The following is a 21,274-nucleotide window of genomic DNA, read 5'->3' as shown; positions in this document are numbered from 1 at the left end:
GAAGCGCGTGATTTATTGGTTAGAGTATTCGACTTACGATCGTAAGAACGTGAGTTCAATTTCCGGCGACGAGTTGTGTCCTTGTGCAAGACACTTTTTTTCACGCTGCTCCAGTTCACTCAGCTGGCAAAAAGGAGTAGTACCTATATTTTAAAGGGCTAGCATTTTCACACTTTGTGTCACGTTGAATCTCCCTGAGAACTACGTTAAGGGAACGCGTGTCTGTGGAGTGCTCAGCCACTTACATGTTAATTTCACGAGCAAGCTGTTCCGTTGATCAGAACAGCTGGAACCCTCACCGTCGTAACCGACGGAGTGCCAATTATATATGCACTCATAACTATACCATGTATGTCAAACTTGTCGGCGGCCATCTTAATTATCACACCTCAGAGCTTCTACTTATATGTCGTTCGCAAACTGAACACTTAAAACTATTTTCTTCTGCTTTATCCTCTCACGAATACTTTTTCTTTTTCAAAGCAGCAAGGTATGATTTGATCGAACTTTGACCGCCTTTTTCTAGCTGGCCGATAACGAATTCTTTATTGAAGTTTTTATAAAGTTATTTTGTTTAGTTACTTAGAGTGGGAAAACAGGTTAAACTTCATATATAAATATGCATAAATATTGCATAGTATGTGCACTAATGTGTACATAATACGCAACGTGTCCTCCATTTGATGTTTACGACAAAAATTATCACATAAATTAAAATCTGAATGGATTATCAGAAAGTATTTCAAACTAATTCTATACGACACCGACCTGAAAAAAACAAAACAAAAAAAAAAACAAGCGAACACATGGGCGACATTCGAACAATGTATGTATCGTTCCATATTTCCCCGCCTAATAATAAATTACATATAATATAATACCAAGTAATCTATATTATCAAATAAAAATGAATATTATTTCTATAATACCTTCATTCTTCCCTTATAATCATTTCCTTTCTTTGTATTTTGCTTTGTTTCTTCAGCGCCGGCACTAAAACAATATAAAGAAATGTGTTAATAACTGGAAGGCGTCAGTGATATAACATAAATCTAGATCTAATCTAGCAGCGAGTGAACAACTCCACCCAGTTAATTCGAATGCCATTTGTTCAACTCCACTCCCTATATATATAAATTTAATGCACAACAGAAAGAGCTACCAATAGTTTTATGCTTTTAGCATACTTTAACTTAGAGTGTTACTCTAAGTAACTAAACAAAATAACTTTATAAAAACTTCAATAAAGAATTCGTTATCGGCCAGCTAGAAAAAGGCGGTCAAAGTTCGATCAAATCATACCTTGCTGCTTTGAAAAAGCAACACAGCGTAAATCAGAACTGAAATAAAGTTGGTAAAATAAGAATATAAACAGATCAATAGCGTAGAAAGAGTATGAATATATATATATGTGTATATATATATATGTATGTATGTATGTATGTATGTATGTATGTATGTATGTATGTATGTATATATATATATATATATATACACATATATATATATTCATACTCTTTCTACGCTATTGATCCGTTTATATTCTTATTTTACCAACTTTATTTCAGTTCTGATTTACACTGTGTTGCGAAACTTCCAAGTCACTGTCGACTTTTTCTTTGCAAAAGTTGATATGTATGTGTGTGTGTGTGTGTGTGTGTGTGTGCGTGCGTGCGTGTGTGTGCGTGTGTGTGTGTGCGTGTGTGTGCGTGCGTGTGCGTGCGTGTGTGTGTGTGTGTGTGTGTGTGTGTGGTGTGTTTGTGCGTGTATGACTTAAAGCTACAACCGGTAGTGGAGCTCTTGTTTGCGAGTTCCAGGGTTTTGAAGAGTGTGGGACTGCTTCTTAGCTACTATTACTTTGAGGTCTACTCTGACTCGGAATAATATCTGCCGGGGTCTCAGCTTGGTTTAACTAAGCCCGCACTCAGATGGATTCTTCTGAGAGCGGGGACAAAGAAATACCCTTGGTTGGTGTCAGGACGTGCTGTAAAACCACCGAGAGTGAGGGGCCCGTAGCTGTTACCACAGTATCCTTCTAGGAGAGGGACGCTCTTATGTAAAACCCGCAGTTTTACGTGATTACTAGTAATCTCTCCTTGGTCTGCGATTAGGTACTAATCACAGAAACTCAGAAAGTGGTACTCGTATTGTACAAGCGTTCATTACTATAATCCAATGTCGTACAGATGTCTCTATATGGTGACTCCATTTAGCATGCCATCTACTGAAAATCCTATGGGGATGGCAGACTGGTGACCTGTGTAAATCTAAACAGCTGGAAGTTCACAGTGAGTTATAACTTTCGTCTGTCACCTAAGCTCCAAGCCATGCAGATCTGCAATGGGATTTAATATAGAGATGAGAAGACATGAACGGATAATCAAAACTGTTATTGACAACGTGGAAGCACCAGACGATGGCAATCATCTGTGAAGATGGAGCAATCGCTATGTATGTATGTATGTATGTATGTATGTATGTATGTATGTATGTATGTATGTATGTATGTATGTATGTATGTATGTATGTATGTATGTGTGTATGTATGTGATTTCTGATTTACGCACAAGGCCATTAATTTTGATGAGCTGTGAGTTAGTCGACACCATCGGCAAGGCACCTACATAAATATTAAAGGTGAAATCTTTTGTTCCTGCTCTCATGAGCGCCGATATACTACAGCAAACTGGTTGGCCTCACCATAAATACAAACATTGGATCTCCACTCTCCCATTAACGTTTCCATTGACCGCAGTTTGAAATTCATATTCTCTACACCCATCTTTGATATATATTCATGCCCATGCACACTTGATTTTAAAATTTACTCCGACCATCTCCATCCCTATTACCCATCCTAACTCCCAATCTTTGTATCTGTGCCCATCCAGCTCTCATCTATCCTATAAGTAAATATATTGTTTACCAATACATAGAACATAACTCCAGTGAATTAACTATTGTTTTTCTTTGCGTTTAACCTGGATGATTTCTTCACGAATTTCGTTTTAGTGTTTTTCTTTTACAACAGCCATAAGACCCACAAACTAGATATGACACTTTCAGACCCAGTGACAAAAGCCCACGCCATACTATTCTTTTCGACCATTTCTGATGATTCTCAACTTCTGGTATGAAACCAGCTGATAATTTGTCTATTATGACATTATTAATAGTACGAGGTCTGACCAATAAATATCCGGGCTGTTGCCGTTGTAACGAAGCTAAAGCACGCAGAGTAAAGCCGCTTGACTAAGTTTTAACGTTCTAGCTCACTTCCGCTGCTTACAGCAGTGCTTGGATGGAAAATGTGTAACGTGTGATTGTCAAATTGAGCAGTACAAGAAAGTTGAACAGAGAATCTGCATCAAATCTTGCTGAAAGCTTGGCGATACCTGCTCAGATGCCTACGCAAATTTTTCAAATAGTTTTCATCGTTCTCTACACAATCAAGGAGATCTTGTGCAACTGAAATCCAAGTGTCTTTTTGGTCAGCTAAAAACAGTTTTGGCACGAACTTGGCAGATACGCGTCTTATACCCAAATCTTCAGTGGTAATGGACAGAAATGAACCGTAACTAATCTGCACATCCTCTGATAACTCACGGATGACGATTCGACGATTTACCCTCACAGCTGCACGCACATCTGCGATGTTTTTCTCAGTTCTGCTGGTTGCGGGTGTCCCAGAATGTTCGTCATTGCCGACATATTTTCGGCCATCTTGGAAACGTCTGAACCACTCGTACATTTGTGTGCAGCTCATACACCCTTCTCCGTACACTTTCTGCAACTTTGTGTAGGCCTCTAAGCAGATATCACCATGACAACTTTCTCTGTCATGGTGAATGTGAGGGTCACACGCTACACACTTTCCTTCCAAGCACTGCTGTAAAGAGTAGAAGTGAGCTAGAACGTTAAATCTGTGCCAAGCGGCTTCACTCAGCGTGCTTTAGTTACGTTACTATGTCAACAGTCTAGATACTTATTGATCCGAACTCATATATACATATACATCTAAAGAAAGAAAGAAAAGCTATAAGTAATAATAGTAATTACCTGACGGTTTGAATGCCTTGCATCACTTGTGATTTTTGTGCACTCTTCCACAGGGAGTGACAACTGCAACTGTAGGCAAACACCATCACCAGAAAAGGTAGGAAGAAGAGTATGCCCAAGTAATAAGCAAAAAACGCATATAAGTGCTCGTCTTTTTCGAAGTTCTGGCGGCATTCATAGCCATCGAGCAAACGTAGATTTGGTTGGTAAGTTTTCTGAAACGAACAGGACTTTAAAAATTCAGTTCTGTTATATTTTCATATATTTTATTGTGTTAATTTTAACTTTGGCCCAGAAGCGATATATGGCAGGAATGGAAAGTAGAAAAAGTATTGTTTACATTTCCCTGTTGTTAAGTACACCCAAGTCAATACTAATCAAAAGTCCTTCAGTCGTGACGACTTGGTCGTTTTGAAGACAGTAGGGTATAATTTGGGGGCAATTTGGCTGCTGTGTCAAGTAGGTCTTGCTATTGAGTATGGATTTCTTCATTGGCCCGACCATAATCAATATAACAATAACAAATATTTCCAGCCTTTCAATCACAAGTTTGTTCTTATTTGAAAGAATCATTATTAAATAGAGAAAAACTTATTGAAGTTGCAACGAACTTATCACGGCTTAAAATATTGACAAGATATATGGAAAACACCACTCGCTGGTGTCTCGACTAGTCAGTTAGATAACTGGCTAGCTGCGACACCAGCGCCTGTTCTGGCACTGTCAATCAATAAATCGCTGTTGGGAGATGAATCGCTGCTGTCTCTAGTTGTCGATTGTCCATTATTGACAAGACCAAACAAGGTCGAAATCATGCGATCTGGTGGTCTCAGCGCTGGAGGTAGCGGGAATTTATTTCCCACTAGTGATATAAACTAGAGTGCATTTTACACCAAAATGCCAATATGAGAGTTTCTCTCATGGTATGCCGCAGTATAGTTTGTTCTAATAGAACGCCCATATTTAAGTGGGCATAAATATTATCTCCCGGCACTAATACTGCATCTGTCGCTAATATATAATAATAAAAACATATGAATTCAAGTATTTTGTTCTGTTTTCTGTTTGCCTCACCAAGCATGTATGTATGCAAGATTTTTCTTTGAGTTAATTAATTTCTTCGTGAGAGAGTTCAAGCCGATTGCTAAAAAAGCAGTAAGACTTTTTGAGTTAAGTAAGTTCCCGGTGTTTGTGAATATGTGGTTGAACTGGTGTGTTGGTTGAATGTCGATGCATACACCCAAATATGTGCATCTAATCACATAAGAATCTCACATGGAGAATTTCTGGAATGTCTTACACATCTTCACTGTTCCACTAATAGATTCGAGTTGGGGAATCCGCGTCAGTTTCTTTTGCTCTTTTCCCGTGAAACCACGTGTTCCTAAGTTTTTCTGAAAAATTGCTGGTACATAACCTAATTCACCCATGATGATGGGTACAAATTAGGAGTCACAGTCAGTGTACAAGGAAAGTGTACACTGTACACTGAGTGTAACTTGTACAAGTCCCACATTAATTTGCCATACATGTTCTCTTTTAATTGTACATTCATGTCTGTGGGGCAGCTGACCTCTACAACAGTGCATAACTTTTGTTCATTGTCCCATAGAGCAATATCAGGTCTGTTATGTTTGAGGAGTGGTTCTTTAACCTGCAACGCCGAGTTCTCAATGAATAGAGAAGATATCTACAACAGACTAGCGATTCTTTCATGAGAAAGTTTATTTTTCACTAATCAGGAGAATGACAAAAAGCTACGTAAGTCGCTGAAACTCGGAATAGATTAGATATTTTTATCACGTGTTCAGTTTCCTCTTTTAACAATTATACTTTTGATGACTGACAAAAAAAGTCAGGTGCAGTTGAACGAAAGACTTTATAAGAATAATTATGTTCAAGTGTGAAAGATAGGTGATATTTACGAAACCCTTAATATTAACTGCTTACTAAAACATCTGTAGGGGCACACTTCAATTATGTTTCTCTGTATCTTGTGAGTGGATTTGGTATACGGAAACTAAAAGAAGCCCGTCGTTTATATATATATATATATATATATATGTGTGTGTGTGTGTATACTTATATGAGTGTTTATTTGTGTCTGTTTGTCCCACCGCTTGACAACCGGTGTTGGTGTGTTCGCGTCCTCGTAACTTAGAGGTTCGGCAAAAGAGACCGACAGAATAACTACCAGGCTTAAAAAATATATATAGGAGTCGATTCATTCGACTTAAACTTTAAGGTGCTTCAGCTTGGCCGCATTCTAATGACTGAAACAAGTAAAAATATTTTAATAAATAACATTGATATGGGTGTAAATTTTTGATAATTCAAGTTCATACACTAAATGACTTTTACTTATATTTCATATGAGTCTGTTTCGGTATGTGTCAGGCCAATGACACTTCAGAAACGAAAAAGTTGCCTATATTACTGCATTTATAGTAAGATAGATGAGATATCCAGGAGAAACAATTGTAAATTGATGTAATAAAAAGACTTGCACACTCCATTCTTCTTGTTTGTAATTATAAAAACTCTACGAATATTTGTAGATTTTCAGACGTGTTTATTAAACAATCTCCGAATTACTGTCTGCGCAATTAGCCTGTACCCATGGATGAGCTTAAAAGGGTAAACTCCAAGGTTGTACCCAGATGAAATCATAAAACACCGACACACACAACACATAATACACACGTAAACATAAACACACGCGCGCACGCATACACACACATGCATAAACATCTATCTATCTATCTATCTATCTATCTATCTATCTATCTATCTATCTATCTATCTATCTATCTACTTATGTGTGTATGTACACCTCCCCATACACACACATATACACTACCGGCCAAAAGGTTGGGACCACCCTGAAATTTTTCACTATGTTCATAAAATATCCGTGTTTGGAGAAGTAAATTAGCCTATTCTATATTATTTCAAATCCTTATGCAGATTTCAAGCAAATTTCTATATATATATTAAACATATAGACACATAGAGCCTTTAGCTGAAAATGCTGTAGCATTCAAGGCCACTTAAGCTGAATCTGATAGTTTGAATTTGCAACTGTGAACTTAAAAGAAGAGAAAAGTATTTTTCCCAAACTCTAGAGAAGACATTAACCCAATTTTCTTCTTTAATTTTCAGGTTGTGATTCAATTTCTGCTGATAAAGTAACTCATACAGTATTTATTAAGATCCAATAATTTTAATTTATTCCCGTAAACCCTAGTTTTAAACAATGGCAAGAACCAAACAGATTAATATTGAAAAAAAGAGCTCAAGTGGAAATTGTTTCAAAAGAAGGGTATTCCGAACGTCATATTGCTAGAAAATTAGACCTATCAAAAAATGGTGTGCATCATTGCCTTAAATGACTTGGTGAAGCTGGCTCAAATCTTGACAGAAAAAAGATCCGGTAGGCCCAGAGTAACATCTACTGCAGAGAATAGGCACTTGATCCTGTCCAAGAAAAAGGAATAGAAGAAAAACAAGTCCGGAACTAACCGGATCTGTAATGATTTGGGGTTTCTTTGGTGGCGAGATTGCTGGAGACCTTATTAAAATTAAAAGCATAATGCGAAAGGAAAAATATCATTCAATACTGCAGAAGCATGCAATTCCATCTGGTTGTCACATTATTGGACAGAATTTTGTTTTTCAACAGGATAATAATCCAGAACACAGATCTAAATTGTGCAGAGATTATTTTAAATGAAAGGAAGATAAGGGAATTTTTCAAATTATGACTTGCCCCACCTCAGTCTCCAAATCTTTCGTCAATTGAACTAGTCTAGGATGAAATTGATCGTAAAGTTCGAAATGAAATGCTTAAGAATAAGCAAGAATTGTTTAAAGGCTTACAGACTGCTTGGAAATTACTTCCACCAACATACTTTTACAAGGCACCAGAAAGAATGCCAAGTATCCGCTCGCTGTGGTTTTTTTTCGATGAAAACAAATTTGAATTTTCTTCAATTTAAATCTGCGATTATGCTATGTTAATTTTGGATTAAATTATTGTATAATTGAATGTAAAGATAGAAGAAATAAAACCAATTCTTCAAAGATATAAAACTTATTTTCCTAGTTTTAGATGAAAATTTCAGGGTGGTTCCAAAATTTTGGCCGGTAGTATATATACCCTTTAAGTTCGTTTACGGGAAACGTTCTTGTGTATGCAAATAAAAGCTCCTCTTTTATGGGGTTATTCCAAGCGGTTGCCGATATAATGTAGGATAAATATAGTAATGGACGGAATTCATAAATATTTTAATGCATCGCTGCGCACGTTTCCATAAATCACATGTTTCTTACAATCATAGTCCGTATTCCTGGGATAATTAAAGTACAATCCGTAGTATCGGGTGGATCATAGTTTATGCATTCTTTTCATCAGGTGATATAGCATTAAAGTGTGAAGCAGTGAACGTGTTACTGAAAGATGTTTATCAAATTTCACCAATCAAATGGTTCATTGGAGTATGTGGGTAGTTCTGTGTGAATTTGGTAAGGAAGAATAGGTGATAGAAAGAGAGAAAGGAATGGTACTAATAAAGGAGAGGGAGGAGTGTGTGGTGAGGCTAGACGCGTTTTGATATTTGTATGTGCTGATGTATGGATGGATAGTATAGGTTACTGCTTCATGCAGTTGTTAATAAATTTTACATTCATTTTTCCGTCTGAAGTTACACGTTATATTATCTTTTCTGGTTTTGTAAGCGGAGTTATTATTAGCACTGAGAGTAATAGAAGTCTATATGCTGCGCAGAATGAACCCAAGACCGTATGGTTGCGAAATAATCTTCTCAACCACACAAAGATTAAATTGATAAGAGGAATTGTAATTTACTTTCTCTAAGGCGATGATTTGTTAAATAACTCTTGTATACGTCAATGCACTTAATACGTTAAAAGCTTTCCGAGATTTGAAATGGAAAACTGTGAGATATTTCATTCATTCAATTTACGTTTCATTAAAAAAAGAATACTTTTCCTTATGATTATTCGACAGTTTCCACAATAGAAAACGTAACGTTAATTAATAATCTTATATTATAAGTTGAAAAACTGAGAAGTATTAAAACTTAATTCAGTACAGAACGTTAGATCGAAAGATGTCATAAAACGGTCGATACGATATTTTGCTATTCATCTTCTGCTGCTTTTGCTTTAACAATCCGATAGTTGTTTGATCATAAAACAAAATAATTAGTGCATATCAGTTATGGCACTTTCTTTCATAGATCATTTTTTTAAGAGTTAGATATTATTGTATCATTTTTATATTACAACAGATTTTTTTTCTATAAAAGAAATCCTGATTATTATAAAAGACGGTGAGCTGGCAGAATCATAAGCGTGTCGGGCAAAATGCTTAACAGCATTTCGTCCGTCTTTACGTTCTGAGTTGAAATTCCGTCGGGGTTGACTTTGCCGTTCATCATTTCGACGTGGATAAAATAAGTACCAGTTGAGCACTGGGCTGATATAATCAACTAAATCCCATCACCTAAATTGCTGGCCTTGTGCCAAAATTTGAAATCATTAGTATTATAAAAAATAGTTCATTATATTACAGATTTTGCATGATTTATTAAGTATACAATTACACTGTGTGACACGATTAGCTGTATATGTAAACCGAATAAGCCTTTTTACTATAGGCACACAGTTTGAAATTTTGGGGAAATTTTGACCCCAAGTGCTCGACTGGTTCTTGACCGTCAAAGAATGAAACGCAAAGTCGATCTCAGCACAATTTAAACTTTGAAGACAGACGAAATGCTGCTAAACATTTTGCCAAGCGTACTAACAAATCTGCAGACTCACCGCCTTAACAAAAAAAAAAAAGAAGAAAGAAAAATGGAACTGAAGTAATAATCCTTTCTGCTAAAGGCCTGAAATTTGTGGGGAGGGGACTAGTCGATCACGTCGACCCCAGTCTTTCACTGGTACGTCATTTATCGACTTCCAAAGAATGAAAGGCAAAGTCGACCGCGGCGGAATTTGAACTCAGAACATTAAGACGGGCGAAATGCCGCAAAGCATTTTGCCCGTCGTGCTAACGATTCTGTCAGCTCGCCGCCTTAAAATGAACCAAAGTAATAGTAAAATATATTTTTAAGATTTCTGCATTTAGCGGGCTTCTATCACTTTGTAATTATGTTTTCCCGGAAAGATTAGTGAAATGTTAATCATAGGATAGAAAGTTTTAACTCGTCAGTCGAGTGACGAGCTCCTTATCTACTTGGCAATTGTCTTTCCTCGATTGCCCCAATAAACCTTATAAATTAAATTATGAAATTTTGAGAGGGATACGAATTTAGGTCAAAATATTTCTTACTGTTTTTTCTATAATATTTTTGTTTAATTTAACCCGAAATTTTAACCTGATAAAAACATGTATTCTGCATCGAAATAAAATGTATACTGAAATTGAAATATCTATTGCTTTGAACTACGATGGAAGCACTCCGTCGGTTACGACGACGAGGGTTCCGGTTGATCCGAGTCAACGGAACAGCCTGCTCATGAAATTAACGTGTAAGTGGCTGAGCACTCCACAGACATGTGTACCATTAACGTAGTTCTCGGGGATATTCAGCGTGACACAGAGAGTGACAAGGCCGGTCCTTTGAAATACAGGTACAACAGAAACAGGAAGTAAGAGAAAGTTGTGGTGAAAGAGTACAGCAGGGATCACCACCATCCCCTGCCGGGGCCTCGTGGAGCTTTAGGTGTTTTTGCTCAATAAACACTCACAACGCCCGGTCTGGGAATCGAAACCGCGATCCTATGACCGCGAGTCCGCTGCCCTAACCACTGGGCCATTGCGCCTCCACTTGAACTACGATATAAGTTTATGAAAACATTTTAGATTTCTAAAATCCAAGGTAGAATGAAATTTTAAAAATTGGACTAAAAGGAAAAAAAAAAAAAAAAAATGACAGACAAGTGAACAGGGAAATTGGATCGAAATCCTCATTAAAAGCGCAGGCATGGCAGTATAGTTCTGAAGCTAATATAGCTCCGGGCCAGCTAATGCCGTGTGAGTGAATTTGGTGGATGGAAACTGTGTAGAAGCCTGATATGTATATATGCATGTGCACGCATGTGTGTAAGTGTGTGTTGTATGTGTATGTACGTGTGTGTGTGTGTGTGTGTGTGTGTGTGTGTGTGTGTGTGTGTGTGTGTGTGTGTGTGTGTGTCTTTGAGTTTGTCTCCCTATACCTCTTGACAACCGGTATTGAATTATTTACGTCTCCGTAACTTAGCGGTCCAGCAAAAGTATCAAAAGAAAGAATAAGTACCAAACTTAAAATATAAGCACTGCGGTCGATTTACTTCTCTAGTCTCTTCAAGGCGGAGCCCCAGCATGGTCGCAGTACAATAACTGAAGTAAGTTAAAGACAAAAGGTTAAAAAAAACAAACGAGAGTTAACTTTAGTTTCTTACCATAGCAACGAGTGTTGGTGATGCCAAGACGAAGGACAGACACCAAATCATAACGATGATGATGATTGACCGTTTCTTGGTACATTTGTATTGAGCTTTAAGAGGATGGCATATGGCATAATATCTGAAATGAAATCACAGAACAATGTAAAGGAATAAAATTATGAGTTGTAAGACATTTTAATACCTTCCACTTTACTGAAAATTCAAGTGAAGTTATACAATATGCGTATACTTACATCCTTTTATTATTTTATTCTTTTATTTGTTTCAGTCATTTGACGGTGCCCATGCTGGAGCACCGCCTTTTAGTCAAACAAATCGACCCTAGCATTTATTCTTTGTAATCCTAGTACTTATTCAATAGGTTCTCTTCTGCCGAACCGCTAATTTAAAGGAAAAAAACAAGGACGGGTCATTGAGAACTTTCAATCATCAGTTGAAAAGCAGATCGTTTTTGCAGTTTCGGCCGAATACTCTCGAGACTGCTCTAATCTGGCCGGCCCCAAGGAAATTTAAGCTAATTTTCTCTCCTCTCCCTTCACTTATACTACTCTTTCTTTCACTCCATCTTACTGCGTGATTTCAGACAAAATACAGAATACGAATCTTTGGAAGAAAGCAAGCGAATGTATTCGAAAACAAGGATAAAAAACCCCAGAGAAATGATACACAATTACAAATACAACAACAGGGCATTAACAACAGTTGTCTTTCGACTAAGGACGAATAAAATTAAGCTAGCGTGTGTGGAAGTGAAGCCTTACGGCAGGAGCATAGAAGATGAAAGTCATAGGAAGAAATACGAGATGCTACACAGATGGTAGTCGAACCAAGAAAGAAAGGTCAGGCTTGGCCGAACACCGGTCACATGGAAGGAGAGAGGTAGTGGGTAGAGGGATTGAAGAATTAGGGAGGTACGAGAAAGAGAGAAAATAAGAAGGAAAAGGACAGAGTGAGGTAAAGGAGGAGGGAAAGTGATGAGAATGAAGAGAAGGCTAAGAAATGTGAGAGAGGGTGGGAGCGAGAAAAAGATATGTGGAAGGAAGGGAGAAAGTGTAAAAGGGGTTAAAGGAAAGGGCAAGACTTCCGTCCGTTCCCACCCCAAACAACCCTTTTTAATTTTTTTTTGTCGACACAAACCCTCACTTTTTGGCTACGGGGAATACGAATCTGCAAAAAATTGGCAAAATCGGCATTTTAAAATTACCACCACTACCCCCATTTCCTTCATTTTTTAAACTTTTTTTCAGAATTATTTTTCAAAATATGCGGAAAAATACGGAGATTATGATTCCGAAAGAAATTTCCCAAAATTTTTGTAAAACCTTTTTTAAGAATTTTTTTTTCTAAATATGCGGAAAAATATGGACATTTCAAAATTTCAAAACATTTCTGTAGTTACAGTTAGGGTTAGGATTAGTGTTGGGGAAAAAAGTCAAAATTGAAGAATTGGGAGGAGGGGGAGAAATTTAACAATGCCGATTTTTGGCATTTTTCCGGAAACTCCGTATCCAAAAACGGGGATTATTTTGGCAAAAAAAATTTTAATAAACAAATTTGGGAGAAAATGAGGTGGAGGATGGGCGAAGTCTTTCCAAGGAAAGAGTAAGAGTCGTGTAGAATTTAGGTATATATATAAAGGGAAAGTTTACGAAAATAAACAAAAGATGAAGGCAGGTGGTGTACAAACAAACAGATGTATTAGTATAGCGCTCAGGAATAGAAAAAATCTTTTACGTTTCGAGCCTACGCTCTTCTACAGAAAGATACACAGAAAAAAACAAGGAGAGAAACAAGGAGAGAAGAAAGGAGAGAAAAAAGGAGAGAAAAAAAGGAGAGAAACAAAGGAGAAAAAAAGTGTAGTAGCTAACGATCTATCATGGCGTCTGTATATATGTATATATGTATATGTGTGTGTATAAATATCTGTGTTTATATAAATACATGGTGACAAAAATATATATAAACTCAATCCCAAACTGCATTCGTATCACAGCTGTTACTCCCACTACTTCACTGATTTACTATTTTCTCTCCTCTCCCTTCACTTATACTACACTTTCTCTCACTCCCTCCTACTGCGTGATTTCAGACAAATATATATATGTATACATATAAATATATAAAAAAAACTACGCTCATTATGATATTAGGAGATAATGTAAAGTATATAATTAAAACTGACTTCCAAATCTTCAGAGATGCGTAATCTTTATATGTAACCTTGCTGGATTGTTGAAATGCTGACAGAAGTAACAACCGTTGCTGTAGCGACCATCTGAAGTTCTCAACTGCATGTGTGTGTGTGTTTGTGTGTGTGTGTTTGTGTGTGTGTGTTTGTGTGTGTGTGTGTGTGTAACACATACCTGTTGAACATGGTACTTTCCTATAGGTTCTGGTCCTCTTGGTAATGTATAGAATAGTAGGTTAGTAGTAATAAGGTTAGTTAGAAGAAATGAAGGAATTGGTCTTTAATTCATTTAACAGATATAGAAACTCTTCAAATTTTTTATGAAATGAAATGGAATGGAATAAAATAAACAGAGTAAAGTATTTACGTTATTATATTTAAGGGAAAGACTTCCGCCCGTCCCCCACCCCATTTTCTCCCAAATTTGTTTATTAAAAAAAATTTTTTTTTTGCCAAAAATCCGTTTTCGGATACGGAGGTTCCGGAAAATTGCCAAAAATCGGCAGTGTGAAAATCCCCACCACCACTTTCCCCCACCAACTTCTTCAATTTTGACTTTTTTCCGCAACACTAACCGTAAAACCCTAATCCTAACTCTAAAACCCTAACCCTAAACCAAACCCTAACCCTAACCCTAAAACCGTAACCGTAAGTACAGTAATGTTTTGAAATTTTTGTCCGAATCATGATTTTCCCGCATATTTAGAAAAGAAAAAAAAAATTCTTAAAAAATTTTTTGAAAATTTTTTTCAGTATCATAAACTTCGTATTTTTCCGCATATTTTGAAAAAAAAAAAAAGAATCTGAAAAAAGTTAAAAATGAAGGGAATGTAGGTGGGGTGGGGTGGGTGTAATTTAGATATGTCGATTTTTGCCAATTTTTTTGCAGATTCGTATTCCCCGTAGCCGAAAAGGGTGGGGGGTTGTGTCGAAAAAAAGTTTTAAAAAAAGGAGGGTGGGGGCAGGCGGAAATCTTGCCTATTTAAGAACTTTTCGTCCAGACAGAAACTGTGTGGAAAGCTCATCGGCAGGACTGTGCATGTAATTCCAGTTTTGTTTGAGAATATTCTTAAGTGTGTGTTTTTGAGGAATACCCAACCACTTACAGAGTAATAAAATGAATAGGTAGGTCGGTTGATCGAACAATTGAATTTTTGGATCTTTTCGGTTTGAACTGCAGTTTTTTCTAGCGGTGTCATATGAAATTGTCACCCATAATTATGACCCTAGTATCGATCTATTGCATTTCAATCTGTTTTAGGGTTAGGGGTGGGGGGAAGGGTATCTTTTTTTCTTCACAAATGTAAATAAACCCAATCTGTTTCTTAAACGAGGGACATATTCATACGGCACAGAATGTTTTCACCTCAATAGACGTCATTGATTGGTTGAAATTGCAGAAATTGAAGAATAAAAATACAACAAATATCTTACAAACTATAGAATTTTCTCAATAAAGCCAAGAGAAAAAAATGTTTTATAAACACATTCTACCAGTATACGAAGTTCAAAAGTGTTTAGTTACGTGGAAATTATTTTTAAAAACTGCCGGTCAAACCGAAAAGATCCGAATTTTTATTGCTGAAACCGACAGAGATCCAAGCATTTACATACACAGTGACAAACGTAAACACCAAGAGCATATTCATAGATACTGTTATACACAATTTAGAAGAATAAGTTAGTAAGACTAATAATGTTTGCCCTCACCTTTCCAGGCTTATAACGCACATTGTGATAATGGATGAGACAAAGGTGAAATCCCGTATATAGTACACCAGCTTACACGCGGCATCTGCCATATTGTTCACAGCTTTCAATGTTTCAGCAAGCTGAATAGAAATCAAAATGTGAAACACTGTAAGTAAACATATAAATACACATGCGCTCGTACACACACACACGTGTGTGTGTATATATATATATATATATATATATATATATATATATAAAAATTAATAAATAAACCATATGCATATATATACATACATATATGTACGTACCTACCTCTACATGTATATATACATGCATATATGGGTACAGGACATAAAAAAAAACGTCGAACACAATGAGAAAAGAAAACATAAACACAAAACCAAGGAACTGGACATTTTTCTTAAACAACGAAAAAATAGAGTACAAGACAAATAACACAAGGAAAATTCACCTTCAGTCGCCATGGTTTCATCTACTCTACGTTTCGAAGGTGAAGGCGATACGCATCTTCAATACAAACTTTCGTTCCCTTGAAAAGCATATATATATATATAAAATTAAGGGTGTAGCAACGAGTTGCTTAATCACATACCGAAAAATTTAGAAATAGCAGCCAAAAGACCGTTATTGGCTGTTATTTCTAAATTTTTCGGTATGTGGTTAAGCAACTCGTTTCTAAACCCTTAATTATTGTTATAATTATATATAAAACTTCTTGTATAGGTTTTTACCGAATATGGCTCCTTTCCATACCGAAACTACTTGGTGAAATTTATTAATTATAAATTAATAATTTTTTTACCCTATATCTATAATATATATATATATATGTGTGTGTGTGTGTGTGTGTGTGTGTGTACACGAGTGAGAGGACAAACGAAAGAAAAGGGAACTCAACACATTTAGTAGGAGTTACATGCATTATTTAAAACAGTTCGATTCGGCTCTATGCAGCTTAAAGTTTCGCGGGCATCTAACAGAAGACCGTCTCTTTCAAGGTTTAGATTACCGAATGGAGAAATACACGAAGTCCAAGATGGCTACAGGAAAATAGGCTGCTGTTAATAAAGCTGGTCACATGGTATTGCCCTTAAAATATCAGTTGCTCAGCGACTGCAGTTCCTTTAGAAAGGGGAATTTTTTTTGACCGCGTGGTTAGACCTAGTGGATATATATATATATATATATATATATATATATACACATTACAGACATTTCTATATCTGTAATGACTATTTTACTCCCCTACAACAAAACTACGAATCTTTTTTTCGGCAGTACTATTTTGTGACTCACGTGGTAGAATTCTGGAGGAAAATACGAATTCACTTGTCTGTGTAAAAGTGGATATGCTGGTTGGCTTTTATATTTTTCGATGTCGCTTGATCGAAAATATAAGAGGTAAGTTTTCCTAGCATTTCTAGATTTATGAGGAATTATGTTGATAAAGGAAATCAACATTACGATTCTAATCCAGAAACGTACGTCCATAATTGACCAAAGACTGTGTAATTTCATTATTTTCCTTCTTTTTTTGCCATATGTGAGTTACAAATATTGATGTCTGTGGAGACTTATTTTTGTAGTAAAAGGAAATAGTAGTCTTTTTGGCTGCTATTTCTAAAATTTTCAGTATGTGGTTTAAGCAACTTGTTGCAAAAAACCCTTATTATACATATATATATATATATATATACCAACAATTGAGGGTAAAATTAATTAATTAATCAATTTCACCAAGTGTTCAGTATGTAAAAGGACCATTTAAGGCGAATTCAAAATATTACATTATATAATTAGGGCTTAGTAAAATAAATTACTTTGCCACATACTGAACTTAGTAGAAATAGCAGCCAAAAAAATTTTTTCTTAGCATTTCTACTACTTAAAGAAAATTTCTCTCAGATAATGTTTACTCCAGACAGCTCACGAAGGTTTGGGGGTAAATACAGAAAAATATCACAAGTACATAGATCGTTTGAGTACGTCAACGTTTCAAGATTAGCCAAATAAAATCAGCATTTCTTTCGTCAGCTCAAAATTTCTTCGTGAGCTGTCTGGAGTAAACATTATCTGAGAGAAATTTTCTTTAAGTAGTAGAAATGCTAAGAAAAATTTTTTTGGCTGCTATTTCTACTAAGTTCAGTATGTGGCAAAGTAATTTATTTTACTAAGCCCTAATTATATAATATTTTATATATATATATATTATATATATATATATATATATATTATATATATATATATATATATATAATATATATATATATATAATATATATATATATATATATATATATATATATATATTATATATATATATATAATATATATTATATATATATATATATATATATATAATATATATTATATATATATATATATATATATATATATATATATATATATATGCATGTGTGTTTGTATGTATGTATGTACTGGAAACGTAAAAGAGACTTTCTCACCTTCTCGAGCGTTAAACTAATACACCTTTTCGTTGTTTACACACCTGTCTTTGTCTTTTTTTCTTGTAAATTCCAACTATATATATATAGTTTTAATCCGATTCTTTCCAATTCTACCAGACCTCCGCAATTACGAACAAGAAGTGAGAAGATATAACAAAGATGATTTTTTCCAGATACGTATTATCACTCATTACTGTATAGAATAATACCATTTTTCTCGAACGACAAGACGGTGCTTCTACGTGGTCGTTTGATATACTAGAAATAGTAACCAAATTTCATTCAAATCATTACTAACTGTCTTAAAAATGAGACATGCCGAACAATTTAGTTTGGGTACATTATGAAGGGATGGTCATAGCTTATCTTCCTTTGATCATGGATTTGATTGACTAGGGCTGACTTAAGGATAAACAACACTGGTCGGGAAATAAAGAATAGTGAAAGAAAATAGCTTTGTTAAAGAATCGAACGTAGACTGATAAACTGACTTGCCAAAAATTTATTTCTATATTACTTACTTACTTGTACTTGTGACGGCGTTCACCCAGGGTGGATTGAGCCGGCTTCTTCTCTGTTCCTAACGGCATCACGAACCATGGCGGCCCACGCTCGACGGTCCTGTGCGAGGTCACTGGAGATAGCGAGCCATTCGCGTTTCCATCTGCGCAGACCGACCACCTGCGGACCTGGGAGTTCGGAAAGGTCCTCCTTTATCGTCGTCGCCCAGGTCTTCAGCTGCCCGCCCCTGAATTTGCGCCAGCTGGGAAGTGGAGGTGGGTGGAGGATATCGCGAATCAGCTCGCCCTCTGGACGCCGGGCCGCATGACCGAACCACCTTAAGCGCCGTTGTAGAAGCACCGAAGGGAGGAGCCAGAGATTCTTTTATGAATCCTACTACTATCATGGCAATAAATACGAATATATTACAGGGCACTAATACAAAAAAGAAAAGTAACTAAAAGGTAAGAATAACGACGTGTATAACATTTCTAGTGTGTACATAAACGTGGAACGTAATATTTTGTTTCAGAGAAACTTCTCTTAAGAGATTATTAAAAACGCAAAGTTTACTCGGCAAATCGTCAGAAACTGGCGTTTCGACCTGATTTAGTCTCTTCAGAGACGAACATCCTCGCCCATTCTGTAAAAACTGATGCAGTTTTTTCCTAATAACCCACTCGGACTTTACCATCGTACAGCATTGCAAAGAAGGTTACCTTGGAGTGACTCCTTGTAGCCTTTAATTGTATCGCCGAGAATTTGGACTTTGTTCAGTTCCAAACAGAAATCGAAACTAAATCACAAACTCAGCTCTTAGATTTTAAATAAAATCATAATCCAAGGAGACTGGTCGGCAAGACTTGCATTATTTGTAAAAGGCGACAGAAAGAGTATTGTTATGATTGACTAAATCAGGGGTCTCCAAAGTTTTCCAGCGGAGGGCCACATTGCTGAATTTTTAAAGCTACGGGGGCCAAGGTTCTAAATTATTTATTTTACCAAAATAATATAAATAAATAGTGAATTAATAATTAAAAAAGGTTATTTATTCAGTACATAATCACAATGTATATAATATCAGTAACAATTAACATGTTTTTTTTTAACTTTGATCAATAGGGGAAACATGAAATTGTTTCATTTCTGAAAAAATTTTGTCCAACTGAGGTTCAAAATGAGTGGTTCCAATAACAAGCAATGCATTTAAATGTTCATCAGACAATTGTGATCTGTAGCAGGATTTTGTGTATTTCATCTTTGAAAAAGTCTTCTCACACAAATATGTGGTGCCAAAAACTGAAATGAATTCACAGGCAAACCTCCTTAAATGAAGAAATTGGTCGGATGGAAGGCATTTGTAGAATTCAATCAAATTTCCCTCTTTATATTTGTCCTTCAGGATGTCATTGGATTGCAAATCAATAACTTCCATTTGTAACTCAGAAGGTAAGTCTCCAATAACAGAGTTAAATGGATTTTCAAAAATTCTTAGTTTTGAAGAACATGCATCAAGATCAGAAAAACGTTCTTCAAACTGTTGTTTCAAAGCTAAAATGACATCTTGAGCAAACAAGTTTGGAAATGGAGTGGCAGCTTCCTGTCTATATTTGTCACATCGTGAAAAATGAGTAAAGCAGCTTCTTGTTAACTGACTTTCAAATAGTATTAATTTCTTACGAAAAGCTTTCACCTTTGAGTACAAATCACAGATGAGTGAAGTTTCACCTTGTATCCGTAGGTTGAAATCATTGAGATGCATAGTTAAATCGGCTGAAAATGCTAATTTCCAGAGCCATTCACTGTCTTTGAGCAACACCTGTGAATGGTTTTTCTCATTTAAAAATATTTCAATTTCAGTTCGAAGCTCAAAAAATCTAGCCAGAATTTTTCCATAGCTAAGCCATCTTACTGAAGTATAGTAAGGTAGGTCTGGAAACTCAGCATTAATTTCCTCCAAGAAATCACGAAATTGGCGATGTTTGAGTCCATGAGATCTTATGTAGTTAACAGTGGAAATCACAGGATCTAATACAGATGATAAATCAAGATGCTTTCCACACAGTGCTTGCTGATGAAGAATACAATGCAATACCAAAGGTTTCAATCCACCGAATTCTCAATTACTTTGTTAATTTGCCCAACTAAGCCCTTTTTGGTTCCACACATATTTCTGCCACCATCTGTTGTTATGCATTTTAGTTTTTTCCATTCCAAATTATACTCAGCCACTGACTTTTCCACTTCTCTAAAAGTATCTATGCCTGTTGTTGTTCCATGCATGCTGTGCACAGATACAAGTTCCTCAGTAATCTCAAAATTGGCATTTATTCCTCTGATGAACAATAACAATTGGGATGTGTCTGATACATCAATTGACTCATCAAGTGCAACAGAAAAGCATACAAACTTGCTGGCTTTGTCTTTTAGCTGTGATTTAATATTTCTTTCAATATGTTCAACCCTACGAGCAACAGTGTTCGCAGAAAGACTAATTGCGGAAAATAAATCTACGTTTTCTGGACACATTTCCTTAGCTACCTCATTCAAACACTTTTTAATAAGTTCACCATCTGTAAATGGCTTACCTTTCTTCGCCAAAAGGTTAGCAACATGGAAGCTTGCTCTTGTTGCTCTCTCTTTTTCTACAGCCTTCTTCTTGAAAACAAACTGCATTGATGATAAATTCTTCTTTAATTTGTCAAATTTCTCTTTACGTAGCTGTCCAATGAATTGGTAGTACTGTGATGAATGCTTTTTTTCATAATGTCTCCGAATGTTGTACTCTTTAAGTACTGGAATTGTGTCGGTGCATATAACGCATAGTGCCTTGTTGTTTGACTCTATGACAAAATAGTTTATGT

General features: G+C 36.0%; 1 protein-coding gene across 2 annotated transcripts in view; it reads right to left on the bottom strand.

Moving 5' to 3' along the window:
• LOC115214476 (QRFP-like peptide receptor) overlaps positions 1-21,274 on the bottom strand; it is a 56,345-nt gene that overhangs the window by 3,768 nt on the left and 31,303 nt on the right. For both annotated transcript variants that reach the window (XM_036504974.1, XM_036504973.1), the window contains exons 5-8: positions 15,437-15,558; positions 11,533-11,656; positions 4,060-4,274; positions 930-993 (exon numbers count right to left, since the gene is read on the bottom strand). In XM_036504974.1, coding sequence (XP_036360867.1) covers positions 930-993; positions 4,060-4,274; positions 11,533-11,656; positions 15,437-15,558 — 525 coding nt within the window. The remainder of the gene's footprint in view (positions 1-929; positions 994-4,059; positions 4,275-11,532; positions 11,657-15,436; positions 15,559-21,274) is intronic.

This window comes from Octopus sinensis, linkage group LG7 (genome assembly GCF_006345805.1).
Source record: "Octopus sinensis linkage group LG7, ASM634580v1, whole genome shotgun sequence".
NCBI lineage: Eukaryota > Metazoa > Mollusca > Cephalopoda > Octopoda > Octopodidae > Octopus > Octopus sinensis.
The sequence above is the reverse complement of the archived record's forward strand: the minus strand, read 5'-3'. Positions and strand labels throughout refer to the sequence as shown.